Consider the following 26,172-nt stretch of genomic DNA (forward strand, 5'->3'; position numbering starts at 1 on the left):
CACGTGTGCATATTAAGCAGGCATGCATGGCAAATTCTGAGCCATGGTAACGCCAGAGAGCCCTCTGCACTGGCAATTACAGAAGCAGAACATCAACAACAGTCATGCAATTTGATTCCAGGCTGAGTGCGCACATGAACAGGAGTCAGAGGTGGTCACCTTGACAATGAGCACTGTGAGCTTGTTGTACTGGTAGTGGCTGAGGGAGTGCACCAACAATCCAGGGGCTTCTTGGCCGGGCAGCTGCTGCGGTGTATGGATCTCTAGCTGCTGTATCTCAGGGAACAGTCTCAGCAGGTGCCACTCCTCCGGATGATCTGCTTCCATGCCTTGCGCTGTGATGGCTGCACTCCTGATGCTACATGCCAGCTTGCCATTCTCATGCTCTAGCACGTGCCACAGGAGCCCCTCAATGATGGCCTCAACGCTCCCTTCCACTCTGATGGTGGCCGCAGCATTCTGAAGCTTCAGCCTCGCTGGGAAGAGGTCCACAAGGCAGACGTGGCGCAGGCTTGGCGGCAGGTCAAAATCACGCAGCCGGTAGCTCGCATGCGAGGGCCCCTGCAGCAGCAGGGTCTCCAGGGCAGGCAGCTGCTGCAGGGGGTTTATCAGGTGCCTGCAGGGGTCTTCAATGCGCAGGATGAGGTGGCGCAGTTGAGTCATCTGCGGGAAGGCTGGGCTGCATGTGGATGTCAGGTCCAGGTAGAGCAGCGCTGGCGCATGCTTCAGCAGCCACTTGAGCCACGCGCCCCACTTGGCAACTCTGTTGACGAATCTCAGCTCCAATTGGGTGACTCTCAGGCTCTCGCTGCTCTGCTTAGCTGCATCCAGGGTGAGCTGCAGAGGGTCCGTGACAGCCTGAGCCCCTTGCATGTCAAGTTTCATGGTGTTTGCTGCTGTCCAGTGTGTGACCAGCCAGGTGATAGCGGCCTCGGAACCTGCTGGCTTCTTGAGGGTGATGTGGACTGGCTGAACTGTTCTGAAGGCCCTGCACGGGAAGGCAGCATCATCTCAGACCAGTACATGAGGGTCGTGCATCTCAGAGGTGTTAATATCTGCTGCATGCATACACAACGGCCTACATGAAAGACCGAAGAAAGATGATCCCTTCTGAGCATGCCAAGCCCCTCAGGGCCCCTCAGGCAGGCTGCATGTCATCATGCAGGAAGGCTAGCCCTCCATGGAATTGCATGGAGGGCTAGCCATGGGCTGATCATGGTTAGGAATCAGGACTGGAATGGAAAGAAGATTTCCTATAGATTTCCATGCATGGTCACTTGTAAGCTAAGGAAAAACCTCAATGAAGAGCTTGACATGCCAATGCCCGATTGGCTATGCATGTCTCATGAGCACACCTGCATGTGCCGCTGGCCTTGGTCCATTGCTTGGTTGACAGTCTTTCTGAGATGTTCAGCCACAGCTCCTCAGGCAGGTACGGGAACTGCATGTACTTGGCTTTCTCAGCTGCCAGGACCCGCTTCTTGGCCTGCACAGTGGGGTTGAAGCCCTGTCTTACTCTTCAGTTGTAACCAATCAAATCAGCTGAGTGTGATTGGGTCAGCTTTGATCGCTTTTCACGATTGTGTCCTTATCAAAAGCAACACTAAACGTGCTGCTGTTCCTCTGTCTACAAGCCCACTGTTTGCAAGCCTAGAAAGTCAAAACATACGTGCTTCTGTCTGAAACCTTTCTGCGTCAATGCAGCTTCCTTGTACCTTCAGTTGATTGGGACGTTCATCAATCTGGCATCAGGAGTGAACTTCATTGAACGGAGAAGGTCAAAGCACAGTATTGTTGAAACTTTCCAGCTGCACGAAATTCTGCTCCGTCTCAAAGCGACAGCTCCTGCAGCTTGCAGCAGAAAGCTCAGCATCGTGCCTGGTGCCTGGTCTGGTACATCGCAGGCGACGTCTCCAGACGGGTAATCACAGCCGCTGCAGCGCTGGGCTTTCGAAGAGAGAATATATCCGGACGCCGAAGGTGCTTCCTGCCTGACTTTGCTGTATGTGAGTAGTTGGGGATAGGCAGATTGACTCAGAGACTCAGTGGGAGCGATGAAGTTCTGCAAAAAAGCAGCTCAGCAGGAATATTTGAATGAATTCTCCCAGTTGCCAGATTTGGCGCACTGGTGCATGGCTTATTCCAGGGGAATGAGGATGACACTTCATAAATGTTGATTGTGCACATGCGGCCGTTTGCGCACCCTCTATGATTGTGAAGAGCCAGATCCCACCCAGAACCTGTAGTAATCTCTGCATGCATGCGCAACTCACAATGCGGCATCAACTCAAGACATTGTTGCATGCGCCATGCGCATGCCAACTGCCTCTTACCTTTTCAAAAACCTTCGCATCCTGTACAGTGTTACATATGCAGCAATATGAGCAGAGCAGCAAGCAAACTTTAGCTAAAGAGACATAAACGTTGCAAGACCTGGTCCGCTGAACACCTACTGGCCAAGCATGTATAGACATGCTTGAAGACGCAGCACATCACTAAGTTGCAACTGCACCCCGCATGCCTGCTACTCCAGAGTCACCTTGGCCCCCACTGCAGAGCAGCCACATCATCGCCAATTAGAGCCATCACCGAAGCAATACTTGCGTCTGCTTCACACCACTTTGCACACACATGAAGTGCCTCAACTTTGCACCCACATCAAGTACCTCAACATTCTTTGATCTGTGAAGGACACCAGGATAAGAAACACCACACAAACTGCAGCGTATGGCAACCTGAAGCACAGGAAGAGGCTTACCAGCTTCTAGCTTCTTCTGCAGCTCCTCAGCCTCTTCCTTCTTGAGGCCTGTCTTCACCACTGTTGGCGCTTTCTCCACCTGTGCAACAGCGTGAACTTCACAGACTCTTCTTTACTCCTCAACTGCAGGCATGGCCCCCACTGCCCCCCTCACACGCATGCATCCCCAACTTGTGTTCCAAGGATCTTGCCTCAAAAACTCTCTGCTGGACATGAACACGTGCTGAAATTTTACTCAGCATCAGACAGACAGCAGATGGCAGGTCGACCACCCTGGCTACCTCTGCAAATGAGCATCACTGATGAAAACTCACTTGGACAATGGCAGGCAATCTCGCTAGACACACATTAACCTCCCTAGATGAATTAGTGTGATCAAAGGGCGCAACGCACCAGCTCCTTGGCCTCCTTCAGCCCGAGGCTGGTCATCGCGCGGACCTCCTTGATGACCTTGATCTTTGCCGCGGCATCGAAGCCCGTCAGCTTCACATCAAACTCTGTTTTCTCCTCCTCTTTTGGTGCTGCCTCCGCTGCCGGCGCTGCTGGGCCCGCGGCCATCGGCATCATGCCTGCATGTGCAATTCCAGCAATTAGATAATTTTCTTGTCGATGCACTCTATTCAAACTGCACAGCAACCCTCACACCCATTCTAGCGTTCTGCACTGCCTTGCATGTATTGCACCCTGTCTTGGATGGAATCTGTTCTGCTGTGGGATCACATACTCCAGCAGTCTTAGCTGCATGCTTGATTAACAGCGGCAGTTCCTAGAAACCCCAAACTCACCGTGTGCATCATATGCATGAAAACATGCGAGCATGCGTGGGCCAATAGCAGTTGCTGCAGGGCAAGCAGCTCAATCCAAAGAGGAGCTGCGCGGTGGTGAAGTTGCTCACCCATTGGGTAGCCTCCGCCCATGGGAGCAGTGATGTTTAGGCGCTTGCGCAGCACTTCTATGAGATCTGAAACCTCTAGCAGGTTCATGGAGCAGATCTCCTCTACTAGCTGATTTATGCGCGGATTGTCTATTTGCCGCTGCTCCTCCTGATCATCTGCTGGGCTAGGGGCCGATGCATACCACCTGTGCAGCGACACAGGGCTGTTTTCAACACTTGCCAGGCTTGTGTGCTCTGCTCCCAAATTAAACACCCTTAGAATTGTATCGAAGCTGTACAGAAGAGCATCACAGCAGAACTTCTCCTGGAGATCAGTCAGCTCTCGCATATATGGTCTTCTAAACAACTGAAACCACTGTTTTTTGGCTTGTGCAGATGAGTCTATCGCAAGACCTTCCAAACGGTCGTGGTTATGCATGCAATAATATTTGATGCACTACAATTGTAGAAGAGGTGAGTGTGAGTTGAAAGGAGAACACTTCACATAGGTTTGGAGCTTGCCTGACTGCCAAGCTGCCATGGCTGCTGCAGGGTGAAGATGGATGCCTGGCATTTTCTGCAAGCCAATCTGACACTAGAATGCGCTGCGTACTGGTGCAATTCGACGTGCTTGCAGCTCCCTGGATGGACCTCACAGCTCCACCAGATCTCAACAATTTGGAAGCCGCTCCTCTCAACATTCTCGGCGGCCAATCGGAGATGTGCCAGCTATTTCTATAATTCAAGACGATTTGCCTCCTTTACTCTGCGGACTCCAACACCTATTTCTAAATCTGGGACATGTCCAGCTGCAGGTGCTCCCTGCCCTGTCGTTCCCAGCGGCACTTTAACTAGTCCTCTAGTGCTTACGTCTTCTGAGACCTTCAAAGCGCAAATTCTGAGAGAGATAGTCAAGTATGGAGAACAACATCTGAGAATGCCACATGGGGCTGTCGGCTGGTCCCCCCGGTTCCCCCGCTGTAAGTTGTTCCTGCAGCTTGTAGTTTCGCGAGCGACAGCAATTCCAAATCTGGTGTGCAAATAGTCTGATTGACAACAGAAATTGACTGTTGCTAACAGATCCGCCGTGTTGCTCTCCACTAGTGCCCCGTCGTTGCCCACCTTACGTACTCTCTGCGAGGGCCTTCATCTGTCCCTGTTTTCGTGAGCAAGGAGCGTCTCTCAACAGTGCAAGGCATGTAGGAGAGACATATATAAAGGGTATTCAGCTTACGCATGTTACTCATCGGTTTAAGAGGGCATGGCTGCTGCTACTGCTCCAGCAGGCCTGCCAGTCTTGCCATTAGAGGAACTGGACTTGCTCGACGAGCCCCAAAGCTGCGCAGCTCCTGGAATGCCTACGATTTCACCGGATGTAGAGGAAGGGAACAACGTCCGACATTGCAGGTGCAGATACGGAGTTTTTGCATTTAGCACACCTGAACATCTGGAAGCGCAAGTACTTCTGTACTACTGCACAAAGCTATAGGCTTTGCTTGATTCCTTAAGACCTTCATCTGCTATGCACCAGTTGCAGGCACTTGTGGGAGCTGAGCTGGACGACGACCTGCTCTTAGAGCAAACTGGAGGTCTCTTGGAGGTGAATTTGGCTCCTGCAATACTCCTCTTGCATGTTAGCTGCACAGATCCTTGCGTCCTACACTGACATCCCAGTTGTAGGTCCTTGCATGGCAAGGAATGTTGCTGCAGGAATTCCCAGCGGCTCAGCAGGTTACGAGATGCCCCCTTTCCAGGAGTGATGGAGAATGAGTGTGGTCTTTGCAGGGCCAGGGGCGGCTGGTCCAGTGGTACCCAGGGCACATTGCCAGGGCAGAGAGGAGGCTGAAGGAGCAGCTGGGGATGGTGGATGTTGTGCTGGAAGTGAGGGATGCCAGGTGTGCACTGCATGCATGCCTTCCTGACCATTGTCCCCCGTCAGTCAATCGTACCAGGCTGCTTGTAGCCGCGCGCTGAGCATGTGCAAGACATCTGTGCAATCCACAGACCTTCTCCATCCCACCCTGGTACCATAGACATACCATCTGCATGGCGGGATGTTCTCCTTTCTGCATCTCATTGGTACATTGCCGTTGCAGCTGCATGTCTTTCTGGATGGCAATCATGCTAACTCCTGCATGGCTCTCAGAAGCACATGATTATATCATATCCTTGCCAGACTTTTTTCGTCTCTCGGAGGGCTCGAAAGTCCGCTTCGCTGAACTGGCCTGCGTGGCTTTGCAAAATCATGTACACTATCAATGGGTGGCCTCAATGGGAACTGTCAAAATGTGTGCTTTGCTGTTCCAGGATCCCCATGTCCACCTGCCACAGCCAGCTGGCAAAATGGTGCGGCACCAAGCCGAGGCTGCTGCTGCTGAATCGGGTCGACATGATCAGCGAGAGCGACCGCTCTGCATGGACACGCCACTTCAAGCAGCAGAAGACGCCCGTGCTCTGGACCGATGGCGTCTCTGGGCTCGGCAGCGGGCAGGTGGGGTTGCTTCTGGAGATGTGATATATCAGAGATCTCGCAAGTCGGTTTGCAAGCCCCTACTTGACCCTTGCATGCAGTACTGTATCTTGTAGCAGGGCAGATGGCACAACGTGTGATGACTAGTGTTGCTGAGAGTGCGCAGTACTGTGCAATGGCACGCATGCTGCATGCATCCTTATCAGCCGCCAAGCACCCAGGTGCATACAAGGCTTGGCTTTTCCGGCCGCAGAGTGCTGTTATCAGCAAGATGCATGTATGTAGCCAGGTGTTGCGTGATGTACCATGTCCTTAAGGACTGGAAAAAGGTGTACTAGTCATGCATATTGCATGCACAGTTATCAGCGTCCAGGCGACTACGTGCAACCAAGGCACTCGGCCTTACCAGAGCATTGCAACAGACGATGCACTCGTTTCACAGGTGCGCAAGGCAGCGCTGGATGCGAGTGTGGCGATAAACGCAAAGCGGCGCAACAGGGGGCTGATGCCACGGCCGGTGCGCGCTGTCATGATCGGCTTCCCCAACGTCGGCAAGTCTGCGCTCATCAACCGGCTCCTGAATAGGCATGCCCTGCCTCATTTTGACTTGTGCCAGCTCATCCTGTCACGAGGGGCATGCGGTCAAGTCAGACCTGTTTGTATAGCACAAACGTGCACCTAGCCAAACCATTCCATTACAATGAGCTTGGTGAAGATATTACTGATGGATGTCTGCTGAAGACCATCTCAGATGTGGAGTGGAGACCATCTTGAAGAAGTAACACTATAGCATTTGCTACTTTACGACATGCAAGAGGCTGATGAGGTCAAGATCTGTGGTGATCAGGCGAGTCTGCCGGAGCGCCCCCAAGCCGGGAGTGACGCGCGACCTCAGGTGGAACCGGCTCGGCTCTGACCTTGACCTCCTGGACGCACCAGGTGCGCACTTCCAGATCTGTTCCAGGCCTCTGCAGCCATGCATGCTTGTAAATTTGTCAGCCTTTTCAGCAATCTGTGGCAGCCCGGCACGTCGTGCCTTGCTGCAAGCATTTCATGCGCCCTGTCTAACCTAATCAATGGCGACTCCTTGCGTGGGGCATTCAGCATGGCACCAACTATCAAATGGCAAGACTTTTACCTCAAATTTACAGTATCTTGTGTTCTTACCTAGGCCTCACTGCAGAAGATGAGAGTGGACAATGAATGTGTCTCTAACTTTTTGTTCCTGTCTTTTTCTGTATCTTGAATTCCCGTCCTCACCATGCCCTGTTCTGCGCCCTGCAGGAGTGATCCCCGCCAGTTTCACGGACCAGCAGGCGGCGCAGCGGCTCGCGGTGTGCAACGACATCGGGGAGGCGTCGTACATCGACTCGCTCATCGCCGCGTCCCTGCTGGATACACTCACCGCGCTGCCGTCCGCGCGTTCCCTCCGCCGCAGGCTCGCCCAGCGCTACGACGTGGAGTTCTCCGAGGACATGACCGGTGCGGCTCTCTCTTGTGGATGTTTGCCTGGTGGCGGCTGCCATCTGCTGAGGTCCCCTCTGGCTGAGTCCATCTGGGGGAGGCTCATACTGTACAACCAGGCTGCCTTAGTGCTATGATGTGGAGTTTCCCGAAGACATGACCGGTGTGCTTTTCCCCTGCCCCATTTGCATGTGCATGGGGACTTCTCTTGTGCCCAAAGTGCCTTGACAGCATGGTGGTTTTCTTCCTTGCAGGGTAGAAAATGGCTCTCTTGGAGAAGAGTGTCGAGCAGAAAGTACCTTGTCATTGCATAATGCTGTGCCACTTGGATCCTCGTAATTTGTAAGGCATAGCTACCATATAGCGCTGGCACATGCGCAGTATATGTAGCACGAAGAGGTGGAACCAATCATTGGCTGGTTTTGGGGGGATGCAGATTTGAGTTTGCTGGGAAATCTGTGCTTAGTTGAAGGCGGTAGGATGAGGCGTATCCAGGGAGCTTGAATGCTGTCTGGTTTTGTTGCATGCAGCGGAGGATTACATAGCGGCGGTGGCTGAGGCGAAGTGTCAAGGGGAGGATGAGCGCGCAGCTCAGCGCATGCTCAAAGACTTCCGTGTGGGCGCTCTGGGCAGGATCGCCCTCGAACTGCCGCCTGGATTCTGACAGCTTATCTCTACATCTGGGCTGGGGGAATCTAAATGCAACAATCACCTAGTTCTTGCAAATTGAGGGCCATGTTTTCCGCGTAACTTCATGGCGCACTAGTGTACTTTGTCAATTGAGACACAAATGATAAGAGAACCACGCCCTGAAGGTCGTCATATCTGAAGAGAAATCCTGGGCACGATGCAAATTTGGTGACATTGTGAATGCTGAGATATTGCTCGTCGTCAGAAAGCATGTTGACAAGTGTCCATTCGTGCCCTTCTGACACTTCCACCCAAATGCCATGCGAGCAACTCAGGCAGAGTCTGTCCGCTCGCAGGAATGCACCCTTCAACTCGATGCGCCCATTCCTACAGTCCTCTTTGAAACTCCTCCCCTTGAACATCTGCTTGATCTATGCTAGAGATTCTGCCCTCCCATGGGAATCAGCTGCCTATAAGTTACTGCCTGCCATAGATGGCAGAAAGCATTTATTCTGATTCTGAACAAGCATTCAATTGTACTCCCAAAAGTCGGCGCAGGAGCAAAATCTCTCCCCTCCAAGTTGGAAGTTGTCAAGGCGGCAACAGATTCGGCACGCACCGCATTTGCAAGATCTTGCGTTGTACTCATGCAGTATATCAGCTCCACTTCCTCCTCTGAATTCACACTGCTCTCCCCACTGGTTGAGATCAAAATCTATGCCGCTCTTTGCCAAGTAAGAAGCCAGCCTACTCAAATCAATACCCTCTAAGGACCGATATCTGATGACAAGTGCTGGGCATGATGCAAACCTGACAATATCTCTAAGGCGCACAAACAATCGGTTGTCAGAGATTAGGTTCGCCAGCCTCCACTGGTGCTCTTCTGGAACTTCCACATAGAGGCCTTCACTGCAATATAGGCAAAACTCGTCTGCCAGCAAAAGTGCACCTCTGAGCCGGATAAGTCCATCATTAAAGCCATCTTCAGGATCATACCCCACTCCAAAGCTATATGATGACAGCACCAGCCTGTCCAACTTGACAGGCTCCAACATCCAACCTGGAATGTCCTCTTCCAATTTCACCTGTTCATCCGTTTCTAGAACAAATGATTTCAGGGCCCCAAGCACAGTAGGCCACAATGCGTTCCGAGCGTCCTCAAGGCAACATCCAATCGCATGCAGGGCAGTGCCCTCAGGAAGGAGCAGCGAGGCAGGCACAACTCCATCCAGCATTACACTCTCCAGCTGAGTCAGGGCCTGCAAGTCCAAGTGAGCCGGGGGGGCAGCTGGCTCCTGCATCTCTGAGCCATCAAGGTAGAGTGTCTGCAGGGTTACAAGCGTTGCTAACACAGGGGCTAAGCTCCAGAAGTTTTCAACGGAGACAGTCAACTGCAAGTGCCGGATGTGTGCCAGGGATGGCAGGTGCGGCAGGCTCACTCGATCAATGCTCAGAAATACCAGCCCCTTGGCATGTCCTACGAGCCACAACACAACCATGATGACGGCCTCTTGAGCTCCCTCAAATCTGTTAGGAGCCCTAAATGCGAGGGAATTCAGGCTAGTGAAGCCAGCAGGGACCTCAAGGAGAGCTTTGAGGGTGGCCTTCAGCTCAGCACTGTCATCGGGAAGATCCAGCAAGAGTTCTCGTGCCAGCTGGGCCCTCTTCAGCAGCCATGCAGCGCCTGCACGCATAGGACAGATATCAGACAGCAAAGGGCAGAGGGTGGATCTGGCACTAGCTGCCACAATCTGAGTAAAAGGATCCGGGGGTTCACAAACGTCAAAAGTGTCTGGGGTTCACAAAAGGCAGATTCAGGGATTTCAAGGCATGTGGAGATTGACCTCGCTCAATGCGAAAATTTAGTCCATCAGGACATGATGGAACAATTTTGGCAAGCTCACACAGGCTGTGCAGAAGTCTATGCCTGTTGGCAACAAGCTCACCTTCCCTACAGAGAGTACCCAGGCGTATTTCGTTCTGCTGGATGTGCACTTGTGGCAGTTGAAGCTGCCAGGTAGTCTTGCACACGCCTGCCACTCTGGCCCAGTCTCGAGCGCTCAGGTACCGAGCAATGGCTTGCCATATCTCTGGAGGGAGGCTGGTGTGGTGAGGTGTCTGTGACCTGAAAGGGCCAAAATGGCAGATTGCGTATCACAATTAACATTTCCTAAATCATTATCACAAGAGCATCAATGCAACATTATAGGGCTATCTCCTGGAAAAGCACTTGTTAGACTGCCAACCTGTCACAGCCAAACTCAATTGTTGAGACGTAATTGCATACCTGGAATAGTTGACAAATTCTTCCATTTTCAGTGCCTACTCAGAATCGAGCGTACAGTCAACTTGCTGGAATAGCTTTATGCAGTGGTCGATCATGAAGCCATCTATCTGTACCCGATCCATAGCCAGAGATATAAAGGACACTCCATTGCCCCACTTGCAGTCGAATAGGTGCACTGAAAGGATTCTACTTCAATGAAATTTTTAAAATCTCGGTCATCTTGGCGTTTTTGTGACTGATAAGGAGCATCTGGGAAGAAGAAGTTGGGGTGCAAGGCCAGGAACGCCGTCTGCTAATTGGACGCCGTGAGTTATTTCTGGATAAATGCCTCAGGACGAATGCAATGCATGATGTCACCGTGCTACAGTTTAATAATGTAACATTTAGTGGGATCAAGATATTTGTCTGCGTCAGCAGACTTCTGTAACGTGTAACCAACGGACACCGGTCACAACGGCATGTGACCCTGGTGGCAGATACCGATTGTTGGGTGGTCAATTTATATACCAAAAAGCCTGTAAAGATAAATTTTTGGAATCAAATATCCGTCTTATATCCGGATGTAGCGTGGTCCAAGGAGTTCTGCCTGCACAGCAAGCGCAAATGTCAGCCGCGGAAAATCGGAAGCTCTTTCTCGCCGTCCTAGTAATCCTGACATTCTGTTCAGAGATCGTGAGATCTGCTCAAGTCTACCTCAGTAGTGGCCAGGTGGGAGCCTTCTTCAGATTGGCCCTGAACATCTGGGACAGGGTGCAGGCATCCCTCCACAGGTGCATAGCACTCTCACAAAGTTAAGGAATCTGTGCAGGACGTGGACATCCAGTGCTGGAACTCGCTGGGCCGTCCTTACTTTCCTCTTCTATACAAAGCTGGCCTGTCAGCAGGCGGCAGCATCCAGGCTGTTGGCCCCTTGTATGCTAACCAGCACATCCTCTGCCAGACAGGTGAACAATCCCTTTCAGAGCATCTCGTATTAACGAAATATAGGTAGACGTTTTAGGACAATTGTTGGGGTGCTGGACCCTGGGAATCTGACATGCTTTCCTTCCACGTTTCCTAATACAAGCTAGACCATTTCAAACAGACTGTCCCTGCGAAAACATGTTTCTGTGACGCTATGGAGACTCCGCTTGGTCATGTGTGCTGAAGTAGCTCAATGGAGGCATCAAAGACAGCTGCTGCAACGCAGGCAGCAATGCAACCGCTCCCTCACCGGCAGCTTGCAACGTCAGCTATGCAGAACTCACATTGGCACCCACACGAGTCTGCGCCACATCAGCATCCAGCTCAGCAAACTTCACGCTGCGCTGCCCGGCATGCGCGTCTGCATTGACGGTCCTGCCGCCGCCACCGGCAGCCGCCGCAGAAATGCCTCTTTGCAACGGAACACAGCGGTTGACTGGAGCCTCAGGAGTCTTCACGGACGGCGCGCCCCCTGGGGGGGTTTACGCCCCCGGCAGCTTCTGCCAATGGGTTATCGACCCTGGTTACAAGTGCGTCAGGGGTCACCATATAGTCCACCTGTACTTGATCAGATCATAATTTGATATACGTAGCAACCCCTGCGAGCGGATGATCCCCCTCCTCGAGCTGCTAGGGCTGTGTAGAAAGCGGCCCACTTGTCACTTATTATGCATTGCCCGGTATGTCTTGAATGACCCAATGGGAAAGTTGCGCTTGGTCAGTGATGCCATGCAAGGCTGCATGCTCGGCACTACCGTTTCAAATTGAAACTTTCAATCGACTGCGCATTTGTGAACAAATGATCTGAGCAGTGCTTCCTGTCGCAAACAACTACGCAAACAAAAATGCTGAGAGCCACAGAAAGGCCGTCTACAAAGAGGCACGGATAGAAATGAGCCACGGCTCAAAATTCCTGAGGAAGGTTGAGATTGGTGTGTGCAGCGCAGGCCGGTGCGGCTGAACATAACGCGATTCAGCACAGAGGCGCGTTATGACTATGTTTGGATCCTGCGACTGGACGGCAACGGCTTCCAGGACGTTCTGCAGCAGCTGTCCGGCGCCTTCCACGAGGTGACTCACTTATTTTGGATGAACCTGTGCACGTTTTGGGATTGCATGTCTCAAGATTGTGCAGGGTTGGTATTCTGAAATACAGCAGTCATCGGCATTTGGTATGCGCCTGAGTACGTCCCTGAAAGAAATCCCAAGACGGCATGCTTGGCTATATTTTGGCATATGAAGGAATTCTTGAGCCGAAGTAATGAATCGGCACAAATGCAGCGCGGGCAATGTGTCTGCGGCACAGCCTTGTCTCTTGCGCCGGCACTGTTGGAAATTGACTCCATGCTTGCCATGCATGTTTCTCAGCATTCCTGTGCTTGAACCATGCCCTTATGTTCTGCTTGACATGCTGCAGCAACAGGGCTCTGGCATCTTTTGGGTGGCACTAGAATGCAAATTAACCTGCTGTACGAGCATTAGTCATCAACAGCTGAATTACAACTATGCCGCAGGTGCCTCACAGCATAACAGTGCCCTCGGACAGAGCTGTGGTGGTTTTCTTGTCGGATCACGCCAATCAGGCGTCAGGATTTGCCATGGCGTGGGACCAGGGGAATTACTGCGAGCCACACACCACCCTCTTAACTGCCCAGGGAACTGTCTCCGACGGCGCCCCCACCGGCAAACGCTACAGGTGGGGTTCAATGCACCAGGGTGATGAAAAGAAGCTTCAGACAATAAATTCAATCTACCTGCTTGCACTGTTCTTGTTGGCGGTGCGATTTTGCTGTAACCGCTCATTGCAGCTGCCTTTAGAAGCATCCCAGCTTTGTGCAATTACTTGCTACATGTCCATACACAAGTGGTTGGCATGCGGGGCAAGGGCTGCCACCACAAGATCTTCTAGGGAAAAATTTTGCATGTTTCTGTAACATGTCCATCTGAGTTTGTTACTGACCGTGTTGGTAGTGTGCGCGCAGGCCGTTCACACGGTGCGAGTGGCTGATAGCGCCGGGCTATGCGCCCATCGGACTCACCTTCACCCGATTCAGCCTGGCAGCCAATGACACGCTGTCTGTCTACGACGGCGATACCGCCGACCCTGCAAGGCTCCTCGCCGTGCACACAGGCGCGGCCCGGCGGCCTTGAAATATGAATTTGAAGTCGAGATTAGAATTAGATCCATTCCAGCCATAGATCCGACCTATTTGTGCAGAGAAAGGCCATATGCATAGGCCACTAGGCTCCTGAACAGGGATACGCGAAAGTATTTTGAGTTTTCACAGAAAAAGCAGATCAGCAAGCACCTTTATGGCTCTTTTTGATCCATTCTGGCGCATGACAAGAAAGCGGTGCTCGTACCATTAAGCATGTCAACAGGCCAATAAGACATTCTAGGCCACACAAGTCTCCCCTGCAAATGCCACCATCAAGCTCTTTGCAAGCCTCAGCATGCATGCAGTTGTTATGATCATCACACGTTTTCCAGTCCTAATGACCAGGTGCTTCAAGCAAGACCTGTATTATCGCTTTCCAGTCCTCTTTGTGCTTGCATGCAGTAAGAGACGTAATGCTGGTGCAGGCTTTCAGCTGCCGCTGGCTCTGACCAGCAGCCCGGGTGACGCAGACCACCTGTTTCAAATCAACTCCACGATCACGGGCGCTCTGCTACTGGTTTTCAGCGTTGTGGACGGCAGCGAGCTCGGCGGCGGCTTTTCGGCGTTCTACGGTCCGGTCAAGGCGGGTGAGTTACTCCCCTGTTGGCCACTTCATGAATTGGTTTGTAGGCATCTCATGTTATGATACATGTCATACATGATCATGTCATGTATGACAAGAGATGCATTAGCGGTATCGTGTCAGATGAAGGGGTGTGTTGTCTGCTGCAATATCGGTGCATATGCAATGCCTTTGTTTTGCTCATGCTATGCGGCATAATTTGGCGCTGAACTTGACCCACAGTATCTCAGGCCAACTTCACCAGGCAAAATAAAGTGTGCTGTGCTGAAAAATAAGCATTGGTCTAGCTTTTCTGTCAAAGGCATCTTCCCTGTGATCGCAGCTTACATTGTTGTAACCAACTGGCCAAAGGACAATGCAGTCAGGTTGGAGGTCCACCAATGGTGAACGTGGCATGCAGGCCAGATTGGAGGGAGCAACTGGGGTTTCAGCAAGCTAGTGAGCGCAATCATCATAGTGAGCGCTGTGGTATTTGGGCTGGCATGTGGCTCCATCGTGGGCTGCCTGCTCGTCAGGCTCTACAGCATGCAGCAGCAAAGCCCGCTGGGTAGGCCTCGTAACAATTGTATCTTGAGGAGCACCATTCACCCATGTACGAGACTTGCGTATGCAGTAAGTTTTCAGGGCTGCTTCAGCTGCGCCATTGAATTTTGTACAGGAACCAGGTTACCTCATTCTCAAGTCATCCACACAACGCCCCACATGGCAAACAACTAATTGGCCCAATGTTGCTCCTTGTGCACGAGGACAATGCGGAGCTTTCTGGTGAAATTAGGAACGCGGCAGACTCAGTCAAAAGGCACATTTGCCTACACAAATACTATTTCAACTGAGCCATATCTTATGCCCACCAAAGGGGACAGCCTTTTTCTGCAGCCTGCCCGCAGACATACTTGCCTCTGGCAGGAACAGCGTGTAATACCAATGATAATGTGTTAATTTTGCACGTGCAGGCGGGCAGAGAGGGGGTAGGAGCAGTTCTAGGCGGTGGCGGGTGCGGCTGCCGTGGATAAGCCGGCCGATGAGGTGGCAGCGGCAGCCCAGCGTGGCAGAGCAAGACGTGCTGCAGGCCACAGGTCAGAGCTCTTCGACACTTTCAATTCCCTGCTTCCTAATGAATTGTTCTTACATTCACACGTTTTCCAGTCCCTAGAGACCTAGGATCCACGTAAGTCCAGCAACATGTGCATAGGATCTGCTGATTGTTACGTGGCAGCCCTTGTGCACCTGTGTTTTGAACAGTCTCACCGGACTTGAGCTCTTTAATAGAAAAAGGACGCTCTTGTGCTATGATCAGCATGATTAAGCAAGGCAGCACTAAGAACTCTTATCTGCGAGGACTAAGTAGGGCAATTTCTTTTGAAAAGCTTAATAAGAAAAGCCATTTTTTGCAGGTGCCCTGAGGAGCGCAGAGGCAGCAGAAGCTGCTGAGGAGGCGGTGCAGCAGCGGTTGAATTCAAATTTGAATACAAGGGGCGAAGTTGATATAGTGGTGGTGGGCGCGAGCGGTGGTGAGATGGCGCAGGGTATTGAGACCGAGGGGGCCGGGCCAGGGTTTGCAAGGGGGAATGACAGCGTTGTAGATGCGCAGAGCAACCCTCTCTTTGAGGTCCGTAGTGCCTTTGCAGCTGCAGGTGGTCACCGGCCAGGATAGGATCCGAAGACTTTTTTGCGCATGTTTTCTGGAGAAGCCCTTCGGAAATATATAACCGTTGTCAGAAATATTGCTGAGAGAAGATCCCGGGAGGCAAGATAGATTGCTTGCATGCGCAAGTATCTGATTGGGGCCTATATAGCTTGGAGCACTGTTGGTCTTCGGTTTTGTGCAGCACTTGTAGGCAATCTGTAAGACTATATGCTGCCAGCATGATGCTGGGACTGTTTTCAAGCAATCTAGCATTCTTGTACATGTACCTGTGGATGCCAAACATGTAATGATAAAAACTGCACCTTGCTCAATTTACCCTTTACACCCAAATGCTATCATTGCCATTATATGTATGGTCTTTGACTGTTTTATGCTCATTCATCCTGACCACACTTCCCTGACATACTTTGCATGTCAGCTCTTAAAAATAGGCAGGGTCACAAGCCCCTGAATCTGTCATGGTTACTAATATCAACACCCAAAGCTGAGTCAGCAGCTGAGCTCAAGCTCGTATACGGTGGCGTTCCTGCAGCGGGACACGCGCGAGAGGCCCTCCAGGCTGCGCCGGCTGCCCAGCAGGTCCCCCCGCCGGACCCCCCGCCCCGCCAGCAGGGCCCCCCGCACCTCCGCGGTGGTCCGCAGCCCCCCCCGCAACGCCTCTGTCATCTCGGCTGCACTCAGCTGCTCCTGCGCGAGTGTGGCACATCTCACATGTTAGTTGAGTCCAGACATGTGTTTGATTTTTAGTATCACCTGCCAGGAGAAATTATCGGTCACATGCATGTGCTCATTGAATGGTATCAACATGAAAGATATACCTGGCACCCATGCCCATGACTTGCAATGATCAGTGGCGCCATTGCCTTACAAGGCTTCAAGCAAGTTGCCCTTTGCTCAATTCCACAGAATGCTTTGGAGCCGATCAGGAAATAACACCAGCAATTAGTTACGATGAAATAGGCGATGGTGCGCGCCTGATAGTGCGCGTGCACGAATGCGAGCAGCTGGCGGCGGCTGAGGCCGGGCGGCTGACAGCGCAGCGTGCGGCTGACGTGACACAGCGCGCCCAGCGCGTCGGCAGGGAATAACACCGTCAGCGCTGGCGCCATAACCATTATGTGATCCCACTCCCCCGCACTCATCCGGCCCCCGCTGTATGCACCGAACAACAAAGCGGTCTGACAATTTGTCACCACCTGTTTGCTCTGTTTGGTATTCCCTCAATTGGTATAAATGGTCACCCCTGGTCACTGGGACTTCATGAAGGCAACCTCTTTCCCCGGGGCCCTGCACGCAATGCAGTGTTCTGCGGTGTCTCTGGCAGATAAAGGGCATGTAAGTTGCCCCACCACTTTGGGTTTTCTATGGTAAGCCACTTCTTTCTGCCAACATGCCAATACCGGTATGTGTGAGGCGACATGCAATATTTGGGGAAGAGTGGCTCTAATTAAAAAAAAATTCTGCTGTACCTGGCAGAGGAATTCTCGGCAGCCGAGCACGGCGCTGCAGCTTGTGAGCTGCTGCTGTTCTGCTGCAGCCCGCCCTCATATTCATCCTCGCTGTCAGGGACAAGCTCAGCATCCTCCTCCCTGCACAGCGTATGCCATGCCTGTCAATGAAGCCACAACTGCCCTGATGAAACCGGGCATTAGATGTGCTGTGGTGACCCTGCTGAGCACCAAACCCCCATGCATGTGGGATTCTTGAAATTCTGTAGTACCAAGATGGCTGTGGCCGGCAGTGACGCCAGTCTTGCCCAAGGTGGTAAGCATATGATGGTGTGCTTTACTTCCCTACATCATGTGCAGCTTAGAAAAGTACCAAGGGGAAGCAGTGGCCCATCTCTGCCCAAGCCCGGCTCATCTTTGCACCCCTGCTTTGTAAACAACAGGTTTTCCTTCGCGTGCAAATCAAGCTGGCACCTAGACACCATGTGAACGAAAAGGAATCAGCTTGCCCTTGCCAGTGGTCATGGCCGCCAGGCTCTTGTCTGGGACTTTCCAGGCGAGCCTTTTCAGACGGGTCGGTGACGGCCCAGACAACGCCCTCCAACAGGTTGGCGGGAGTCTGGTGGTGACTCATCGCTGACACGCGCTGGTCAGCCTGATCCAGCAGCGCCTGCCACGCGTGCGCATCGCTGGCAGACGAGTTTGCTGAGCTGGCGCTTGTCACTGCTGACTCACCCACGCACGCATTCACCTCCTGAACATGCACCTTTTGCTCAGTTCGGATGGTTGCGCAAATTCAACACTTCTGACGAGCCTCAAAGCCTTACCGTGCTATTCATTTCTCATCTAAATACACAACTGCTGTTTTGTAGAAGCAGCAAGATCTGCAGGCACTTCTTCAAGAGGCGTGGGATACTGGAGAGCTAAGGAGTCTTTCAGAAAACTGAAGCATGCAGCTTGCAGGCGGATGTAGTAATCAGATTACTCACTTGTGTGCCTGCCGAGGTGCCTGGCAGGCCGCGCAGGGCGTCTGCAGACAGGTTGAGGCAGCGCTCCTGCCGCCCAGACCTGGCGGATTGCAGCACCCACGCGGGTGAAACCACGTGCACGCCTGCACAGCAATTTCCATCCTTTGCCTTACACCTCAGTAGATACACTGTTGGCGTTGTTAGCCAAAAAGTCACCGGAAGACAAGTGGAAGTCTTCTCAGCGATGATTGTGGTATAGTGAGAAGGCACAAGACTCAGTGAGTCCTCAGAGACTCACCCATTGCAAGCCACTTTGAGGCAGCGGACGGGAGGCAGACCACATGCGAGGTTGAACCGCCCAGGAAGGCGCCCGCAGTGCACTGCCCTCCGCCTGCCGTTATTGCTCCCCGAACCCTGCATGCATGCATGCTTCTTGAGCAATTACTGAAATCACCTGACCCACATCCTCATTTGGCAGAGCCACGCCTGTCTTTTGCGGATCCATGCTATGCATGCTGTAATAGGGCGCCCCATCTAGAGGTATTCTGGTTACCAATCACCAGAGGAACACAATCTAATTCGTCATGGCCTCTTGTCTCCTTTCAACTGGTGCCCAACAAACGCGCGAGGCATGTAGAGGAGAAGCGGTCTTCAATTGCAGATCTTCTGTGAATGTGAGATCTTTGCAACACCCACCGATTGGTTTCAGCCTTGTCCAGGTCGGGGTCGAGCATGACACGCATGCCATCAAACACTCCCCTGACAGGCTCCGCTGCCTCTTGCTGCTGCACGCACTCTTCCGTCTTATTGACCTCCTGCTGCGGGTGCTCTAATATGCGCTGCTGACGTGGCTCTGCGGCAGCCTCGTGCGCTGCGCGCTTCTGCTGGCACACCTCTGACTCCGCCCCGATCCTCGCCTCTGTTATCTTCGTGTATCGGTCATCTCTGCTGCAGCCGGGGGCGATACCAGAGCCGCACGCAGCTCGTGCAGCAGGCAGCTTCTCGCAAGTTGCCGCACCGCGTGGCGCGCCGTTTGGAACCGGCGGGCGCCCTTTGTTAGCAGCTTCCGCAGGGCTGGAAGCTACCATGGTACTTGCTCGCGCGCCGGAAGCTGCCGTGGCAGATATTTGTGGCGCAGAATCCGCGCCTCTCGCGCGGGTGCTGTGTCTTAGAGCCAGCAGAGCGCTCGCTAGGCTGTCGACGCTTGTCCCGGCCGCACCCTTTATCCACCCTTCTGCCTGCCCTGCTGATCCACCCGAGCAAATGGTTCCAGCCGCACCCTGCTTCCACCCTTCTGCCTGCCCTGCTGATCCCCTCAGAGAGACAGCCCCGCTGCCTGTGCCCGCGGCCCCGGCACACCAGGCTCCCAGAGGCTCTGCACTGGCCCCCTCCCTACCATCCCCTGAAGCAACCAGAATTCCATGCGCGGCTACTTTCGCCGGCTCTGACCGTCCAGAATTCGGCATTTTCCCACCAATGGTGCTTGTAGGAGCGGTGGTGGTATGACTCCCAGCTGGCTGCCTGCAAAGGCTCCTGACTGGCTGGTGCTTCTGCTGCTGCTGCTGCTGCATGCTCTGCCATTTCGCACTGGTCCGCAGCTCTGGAAACTGCTGTGCTTCTGTTAGCCGGGCGCCCGTGGCGTCGGCGCTCCCAGAGTGCAGGTGCAATTGCGACGCCGGCAGCTTCTGCATTGGTTGCATGGTGTGCCAGTTCACGTTGGTGCGCGGCTCTTGCTGACACTGCACTGTTACGGGTGAGGCTTGTGTTTCTGGCGGCCGACCAGCCACTTTAGGCTTTTGGTGCAGCTGCGGCGCTGGCAGCTCCTGCAGCGGCTGCTGCGCCGGGTGGTGAATGCGCGTCGCCGTACCTCGCGCCCTTGCAAACGCTGGTCCTGATGCCTGCATGGCACACAACCTTGACAAAAGCTTTGCGCACAATTATGCAGGTCTCTGTACACCTCAACACTCCATATCCACGTAATGGCTTGCATCTACGTGCTGTACTTGGCAGGCAGGTGCAAGCAGTCAGGGGACCTTCTGAATCAAAACCGGAAGAGGCTGTTATGTAAAGGCCTCTTACCTCGACGGTGAGGCAGTCAGTGTCAGCGGTGTAGCCGCTGCGGGCCTGGCCCTTCTGCGCGGCTTTGGGGGTGCCAGTTTTGCGCAGGCCGCTGGGTTCTTCTCGCCGGTGCTGCAGCAGCGCCTCGTTCTCCTGCGCATGCATGGCCGGCCCCGGGGCGAATCGCGACAGCCGCCTCGAGCGCTGTCTGGTGAGGCGAGCCCTGGCAGCAGAGCGCCCGCCAGCTGGCGCCTGCTCCGACATATCTTCTCTGATACCTCAAAATACCTTAAACTTCAACTTTGATACGCTCCAATTTTGAATTAGGTCACGACAAGCACCGTTGACCGGATGTAAGGATGCAATAAGGGAACAAGATGGCTTGTAGAAGAGAGTGTGTACCTGTGGTGTCGGTGATGCAGTGTCAAAGGGAGAGCTAGCATGAGATGCTGCTGGCTGACCACTTCTGAAAGCTGTGTCAGCTGCGTGGCAGGCTGAGGACTGCTGGTTTGGGGCATCCTCCTGCCTCAGAGGGAAGGCAAACTCCCTCTCTGGGAGGCGAGCGCTGCTCTGACGGCATGATGAGATCCATTCCAAGGAGACGATGTGCGTGCCCCACTTTGGCTTGTTGTGAAGTGCGAGGGCCAGCTTCTTTGAGCTTGCAACGTCAGCATCATGGGACACCACCAGGTGCGTGCAACGCCTGCTGAGGCTTGGTGTGTACCTGTGCAAACAGCATTGACTTGTGTGGAACTGCTAAAGGTACCCATTTATGTGACTGTTCTCATCATGCACGAGCTGAATATCAAGGCTATCAGCTGGATGGGACATCGAAGTGGCATATCATACCTCCCTCCTGCCTGTTCCACGATATTGCTGACGACGTCCCTCTCACGGCGAGACAACCCGCTCACAGACACAACAATGCTATCTGCCCACGACATCACAGACAACTGAGGCCAGATTGGTCCACCGTTAGGAGACACTTACTCCTAGCTGGACAACGTTACCCTTGCGTGCTCACAAATTGTGTGCAATTTTGTGATGGCGCAGTCGTTAATGGCCTCGTAGGACTTGCACACGCAGCAAGATACAGTTTAAGTTGAAAGTTTCCAACGAATGTTCACTTGAAGCTGCTCTTCCCATTTTCATAATCCAAGGAGCGTATCCTATCCAGGGAACACACAGTAAAGCACTTGAATCCAAGAGAAGGTGCCTTTTTGTCATTACATCGCATGTACAAGATCTCAAGACATCACTCAAGACAGTTCATCATTCTACATAACAATGAAAGAATTAAAGAATACAAGTCAACACAATAATCCCCCATTGAACAGAGACTCTCCTCGGCCGAGGCCGAGGAGGAGCTCCGGGTTCCCAGGATGTCTCACCCCACTTGGATGCGCATGCACCGCCAGCAAGGTCATAACTTTAAAAAGAACTCAAATACAAAATGCCAGTACCCAAATAATCTACAGCAAAAAATTCGCAAATGCGCATGCCCTATCAGCGCTTGCGCTGCATCCAAAAATCTTCCCAACACTGCTAGCATGCGAGCATTAATATACACCACATTCCACGATGGCGCAAACCACCATGCAGTCAACTCTGCCACAGAAAAGCAGCAAATTGCGCAGTAGCGCTCTAGTCACATAGATAATCCCATTCTTCTTCACACAACGCACCCGGGCCGGGGGGCTCCTCGCAATTGCATTAGGAATCACACTCACTCACTATGATCATATCAGCTGCCAACTATAGATATTATGTCATGACAGCGCCTCACGTGAAGAGCTCAGAACATACACAATGATCATACTTTTCTCTCACTGGCAAATAACTCCTTTGCAAAGGACATCTGCTCTGGTGAAGAATATCACAGACTCGGTCTTTCGTGCTAAAAGAAGCAATTTCAATAGCCCAGAGGCCAATCTCAAGGCGAGAGGCGCGCGTTGACCAGATAGTAGACCTTTGGCCCAAACATTTTCTCATTCTCTTCCCTGTTCTTGTCGAAGCCCAAGCCCTTGGGTGGCAGAAACTCCTGGACACCGTAGGCCTGCAGGCAAGCAAGAGTCCTCTCACTTGGTATCTCAATACAGATGCAAGGGCCTGCTGTGACAGCAGTGTTGTCTGTGTTATCCCTCCCTGATCAGCGGCGGCCAGCTTGCACTCAGAGCAAGCCAGTGCAGGATAGACACCACTGCGACCCCTTTTGCCAGTGCTCACAGCGGTGACTCTGTCCTCCACGGATTTGCCCACTTGGTTCTAGCACCCTGCAAGGCTGCTGATGAAGAAAACTATAGGCATGCAACAAAGTGCACTTGCTTAAATGGCTCTACCTTGACAGCCTACTTCCTTATGGCATCTCCATGAACACTTCAATCTTAATTCAGAGCTGGCATGAAAATTACTGATCTGCCTGCAGCCTCAGAAAGGACAGCGCACCTGGTACACATTTCTGACATCCTTTACAGCCCCGTCTGCAGAGGCGTCCCAGCCCAGGGGCCTCAGAAAACCGGCCACGTCGTCTGTAATGCCGAACTGGAACGCTTCGGTGAACTTCAGGGTGGTTGCCCACATGCCATCTGTGCCAGCCTTGGACAGGTCTGATTTGGCACCGCTGTAAAACCCCTCGTTGATGCAGCTGAACAGCAGCGCGCTGCCTGCAGCAGAAAGGACACCACCAAAATGTGAATATTGTTTTGTTTTTTTGTTTTTTTTTGTTTTCAATCAGAAATAAGCATTCTGGACAAGGATAGATTCGTTGATGATATTGTACAAGGCAACGCAGGGCAGACGTGACTCAGTGCCACCACAGCTACAAGCAAATTTTAACACATTGATGACAAGCATGCAATGAACTTCCTTGCTTTACACACATGAGCATTAATTGAATTTTTAAATTTAGATTAGGAGGGGGCTTACCTGGCCCTGAGATCTCGGCCAAGGTGGCCAGCAGACTCTTAACTGCATTTGGGCTCAGATAGTACAGCAGTCCTTCTGCAACATACGCTGTTGGCAGCCCTGCCGGCAAGCACAAACAATCGCCTTATAGAGCATGCAATAATGAGCGCACAGTTGGGCAGCTTCAGCTTCAAGAGAGATTGCCTCCGGTCCAAGGATATGTCTTCTGTCTAGCTGGAACATGGCTCCTGGGATTAAAATGTCAGGAGAGATAAGTGTAGAGCTCTGATGCTCAATCCAGAGGTTACAATAAGCTTCCTACTGTGATCTGGGCAGCAAGCTGCATTTGGGAGCCATATAAATCTGCGACGCACCCTTTTGAAATCCCTGGTCCTCCAGGTCAGCCACCCACTCGGGGTGCATCAGGTCGGTGCCCACCGACGTCCAGCTGGCAGCTTTCAGGGGGTGTTTAAATTTGGCAGGATCTGACGCTGCATCCGTCTGAGCCTTGATGGCTTCCAGCCGCCGATGCTTGAAGCCTGACATGTCCCTCTGGTCCACCTCGAATATGGCTGTGCCGCTCGGGAAATCCAGCCGCCACGCCTTTGTGTCGAGCCCAGAACCAAGCAGCACAACCTGTGGTGAACAGAAGGTGTCTCAACACACTATGCTGGAAATTTCTTGTCAGCGTGCTTTTGGAGCGCTCAAGCGGCTTCCTTCAGGGGGACAGCGTCCTCCCTAATGGGTCTGCTTCATGCGTCTTCCGCTGCCTGGCATATCTCCATCACCCGGCCAGGTGCACCAATTGCCAGCTTGCAGTCAAGCATGACACGCCCTATCTAGCAGAATGCAATGCTTGCATGCAGGTGGAGTTACGAGGGAACAGCGCTCAAGCTTGCCTTTATGACTGTTCATATATACAGTGATAGGGAGCTTTGCAGTGACTTTGGATGACATGCATGACATGAAGTCATATGACTTCAGTGACTGACCTGTCGCTTCACTGGAGTAGCAACATTGACTGGCATTGCAGCCAGAGCCCCCATCAGCTTGTCATCCAGGTAGTTTGTGCGCTGCACCACCATGTTGACGACATGTGTGCCTGGATTTTCCTCCTCCTGCTTCAATACAAGTTCCCTGAAATGCTTTGCAGCTGCCTGGATGGCTGCACCAAAACGCGAGATCAAGATTGGATTTAACGTGGGAGCAGGCAGACGCAGAGCGCTAATTCATTCCTAGCAGAACTAAAACGCATCGACAACGTATTTTTCTGCACACATTAAGGATATTTTGTAGAGTACGGTAGCCATGAAGTATACCTTCCGAGCTTCCCAGCATTTCAGCGATGAGAGGGTCCCTGAACAGCGGATGCTCACGCATTCCTTCCGCTAAGCGACCCGCGGAGACCGATATTGCAGTAAATGATACAAAATTGTCAATGTCACTCTTTTCGAGAGCTTCTTCATGAGCTTGAACATAAATCTTCTCCATCGACCTGCAGAATAGTCCCTTATCACCACATTTTTGGGGAATCTGTCTTGAAATCAGCTAACAATATTAACGTCAAATTAATTTGTTTTCATTGCATTCATCGACAAAATATCGAATCTTTACCGCTTGACTGCTTCACAATAGGATCGACGACAATCAAAGTGCGAAACCGTGATACTGCACTCACAACGCTACTTGGATCCATGCAATTCAACCGCACAAGCAGGATTGCCAAGGTAAGTACATGCAGCTCACCTGAATAATAAAAGACCAGAGGACTCCTGCAAGATTGTTCGTTCAACTATTAATCCACTCTAGCCTGTTACACAAAAGTGGAACAACCGAGCTTGTAATGATCTGCAGTTACGCAGAGACACCACAAATACAAGAAATATGGCCCGATCGTTGCAATGTCGAAAGCGAGAGGTCGATCCACGTCGCAACTTCCGCAGTAGGGTAAAATTCAAAAAAATATTCAAAATAACCTAGACACCACTGAAAGCTCAAGAACCTGACAAACAAACTTGTAGAGCATACGGCAGGAGCTTTTTTAACCGACCTGCAATTTTACGTAATCATTCAGCCAAGCTGATCAGTTGCGGTCGCGATGGCGCAGATGTCTAGAGCCGTGGCGTCTGGCCGAAGCAGTGGCCGCGCCGCCGTTGCGGCAGCTTGTAGAGCTATTCCAGGCCATGCAAAACTCTCTGCAGCAGGCTGTCGCCATCACCGCATGCAGTCACTGATGCGCTGCAGGGAAGCTGCCGGCCCTAGGGGGCACCTGCATTTACCAGTTCACCCAAGCACCAATCTTATGGGCAAAGGCTTACTGCATGCCCGTGGCTTCTGCATGTGCTGTGCTGCAACGATGATGACTCATTGGCCGGGGGGATTAATACTTTGGCAGCACATGCATGGAAGGCTTGCCTCGGTCTGCTCAAGCAATTCCACATCCCTGTCACACTTCTTTGCTCAAATGTCGAAACACGCGGATTACTAGCTGCCTTGCATGCACAATGAACTCGATCTCATGTAGTCATTACATATGATGATTACAACTAGGTCCATCCTTGCCCATAATAGACATTAAATACATGGGTCCTATCAAGGGGCACAGGACTGCGGCATCATGGGGCATGGCAGACACTAAACGTCCCCAGCCGTAGTTTTCAACCGGCACGTGCATAAATCGTCTAGGTTGAGGGTCCCAACTCAACTCTATGTGGCATACTTCAAGTCTGCACTGACCTTGAGCGTTGATGCCCAAATGGCAGTCAATCTTTCGGGGCATGCGTTTTGTACAACAGTGTAATACTTTTATACAACGACACGGATAGCAGATGTTATGACCAAGTGTTAAGCTTTCAAGGGTCCCCCTGCTTGTGCTCCAAGCACAAGACGGTGGAAAGGCTGGCGCACATGGTGTAAGTCAAAGCAAGTTTGCTTCTCAACTGCCCTATCCCAGAAGAT

At 52.3% G+C, this 26,172-nt stretch overlaps 5 protein-coding genes across 5 annotated transcripts; 2 read left to right on the plus strand and 3 right to left on the minus strand.

Moving 5' to 3' along the window:
* Positions 1 to 2,759: 2,759 nt before the first annotated feature.
* On the minus strand, positions 2,760 to 3,819 carry COCSUDRAFT_9026 (ClpS-like protein; the record flags this gene model as incomplete). The annotated part of the gene is made up of 3 exons (XM_005645524.1): positions 2,760 to 2,837; positions 3,152 to 3,327; positions 3,654 to 3,819. Coding segments are annotated over 3 exons (420 nt in total), but the record flags the coding sequence as incomplete, so codon positions are not given.
* A 1,335-nt stretch (positions 3,820 to 5,154) lies between these two features.
* On the plus strand, positions 5,155 to 8,230 carry COCSUDRAFT_37455 (GTPase; the record flags this gene model as incomplete). Its single annotated transcript, XM_005645525.1, has 7 exons — positions 5,155 to 5,232; positions 5,424 to 5,527; positions 5,940 to 6,123; positions 6,545 to 6,687; positions 6,950 to 7,041; positions 7,387 to 7,584; positions 8,097 to 8,230. The coding sequence occupies 7 exons, from the start codon at positions 5,155 to 5,157 to the stop codon at positions 8,228 to 8,230; spliced, it is 933 nt and encodes a 310-aa protein (XP_005645582.1).
* A 2,856-nt stretch (positions 8,231 to 11,086) lies between these two features.
* On the plus strand, positions 11,087 to 15,842 carry COCSUDRAFT_43400 (hypothetical protein; the record flags this gene model as incomplete). The annotated part of the gene is made up of 10 exons (XM_005645526.1): positions 11,087 to 11,191; positions 11,292 to 11,427; positions 11,673 to 11,976; positions 12,394 to 12,517; positions 12,961 to 13,142; positions 13,429 to 13,567; positions 14,039 to 14,192; positions 14,589 to 14,735; positions 15,142 to 15,264; positions 15,583 to 15,842. 10 exons carry the CDS (start codon positions 11,087 to 11,089, stop codon positions 15,840 to 15,842), a joined length of 1,674 nt encoding a protein of 557 aa, XP_005645583.1.
* Positions 15,843 to 16,325: 483 nt separating this feature from the next.
* COCSUDRAFT_56960 (hypothetical protein) lies at positions 16,326 to 20,574 on the minus strand (the record flags this gene model as incomplete). Its single annotated transcript, XM_005645527.1, has 8 exons — positions 16,326 to 16,523; positions 16,787 to 16,988; positions 17,306 to 17,425; positions 17,857 to 18,038; positions 18,274 to 18,395; positions 18,551 to 18,666; positions 18,949 to 20,150; positions 20,332 to 20,574. 8 exons carry the CDS (start codon positions 20,572 to 20,574, stop codon positions 16,326 to 16,328), a joined length of 2,385 nt encoding a protein of 794 aa, XP_005645584.1.
* Positions 20,575 to 21,691: 1,117 nt separating this feature from the next.
* On the minus strand, positions 21,692 to 24,667 carry COCSUDRAFT_67046 (S-adenosyl-L-methionine-dependent methyltransferase). Its single transcript, XM_005645528.1, has 6 exons — positions 24,534 to 24,667; positions 24,207 to 24,332; positions 23,589 to 23,850; positions 23,236 to 23,334; positions 22,756 to 22,973; positions 21,692 to 22,366 (listed from the first exon to the last, which is right to left on the minus strand). The coding sequence occupies exons 2-6, from the start codon at positions 24,297 to 24,299 to the stop codon at positions 22,244 to 22,246; spliced, it is 795 nt and encodes a 264-aa protein (XP_005645585.1). The 5' UTR covers positions 24,300 to 24,332; positions 24,534 to 24,667; the 3' UTR covers positions 21,692 to 22,243.
* Between the last annotated feature and the right edge of the window lie 1,505 nt (positions 24,668 to 26,172).

Source organism: Coccomyxa subellipsoidea (genome assembly GCF_000258705.1).
Source record: "Coccomyxa subellipsoidea C-169, whole genome shotgun sequence".
Lineage (NCBI taxonomy): Eukaryota > Viridiplantae > Chlorophyta > Trebouxiophyceae > Coccomyxaceae > Coccomyxa > Coccomyxa subellipsoidea.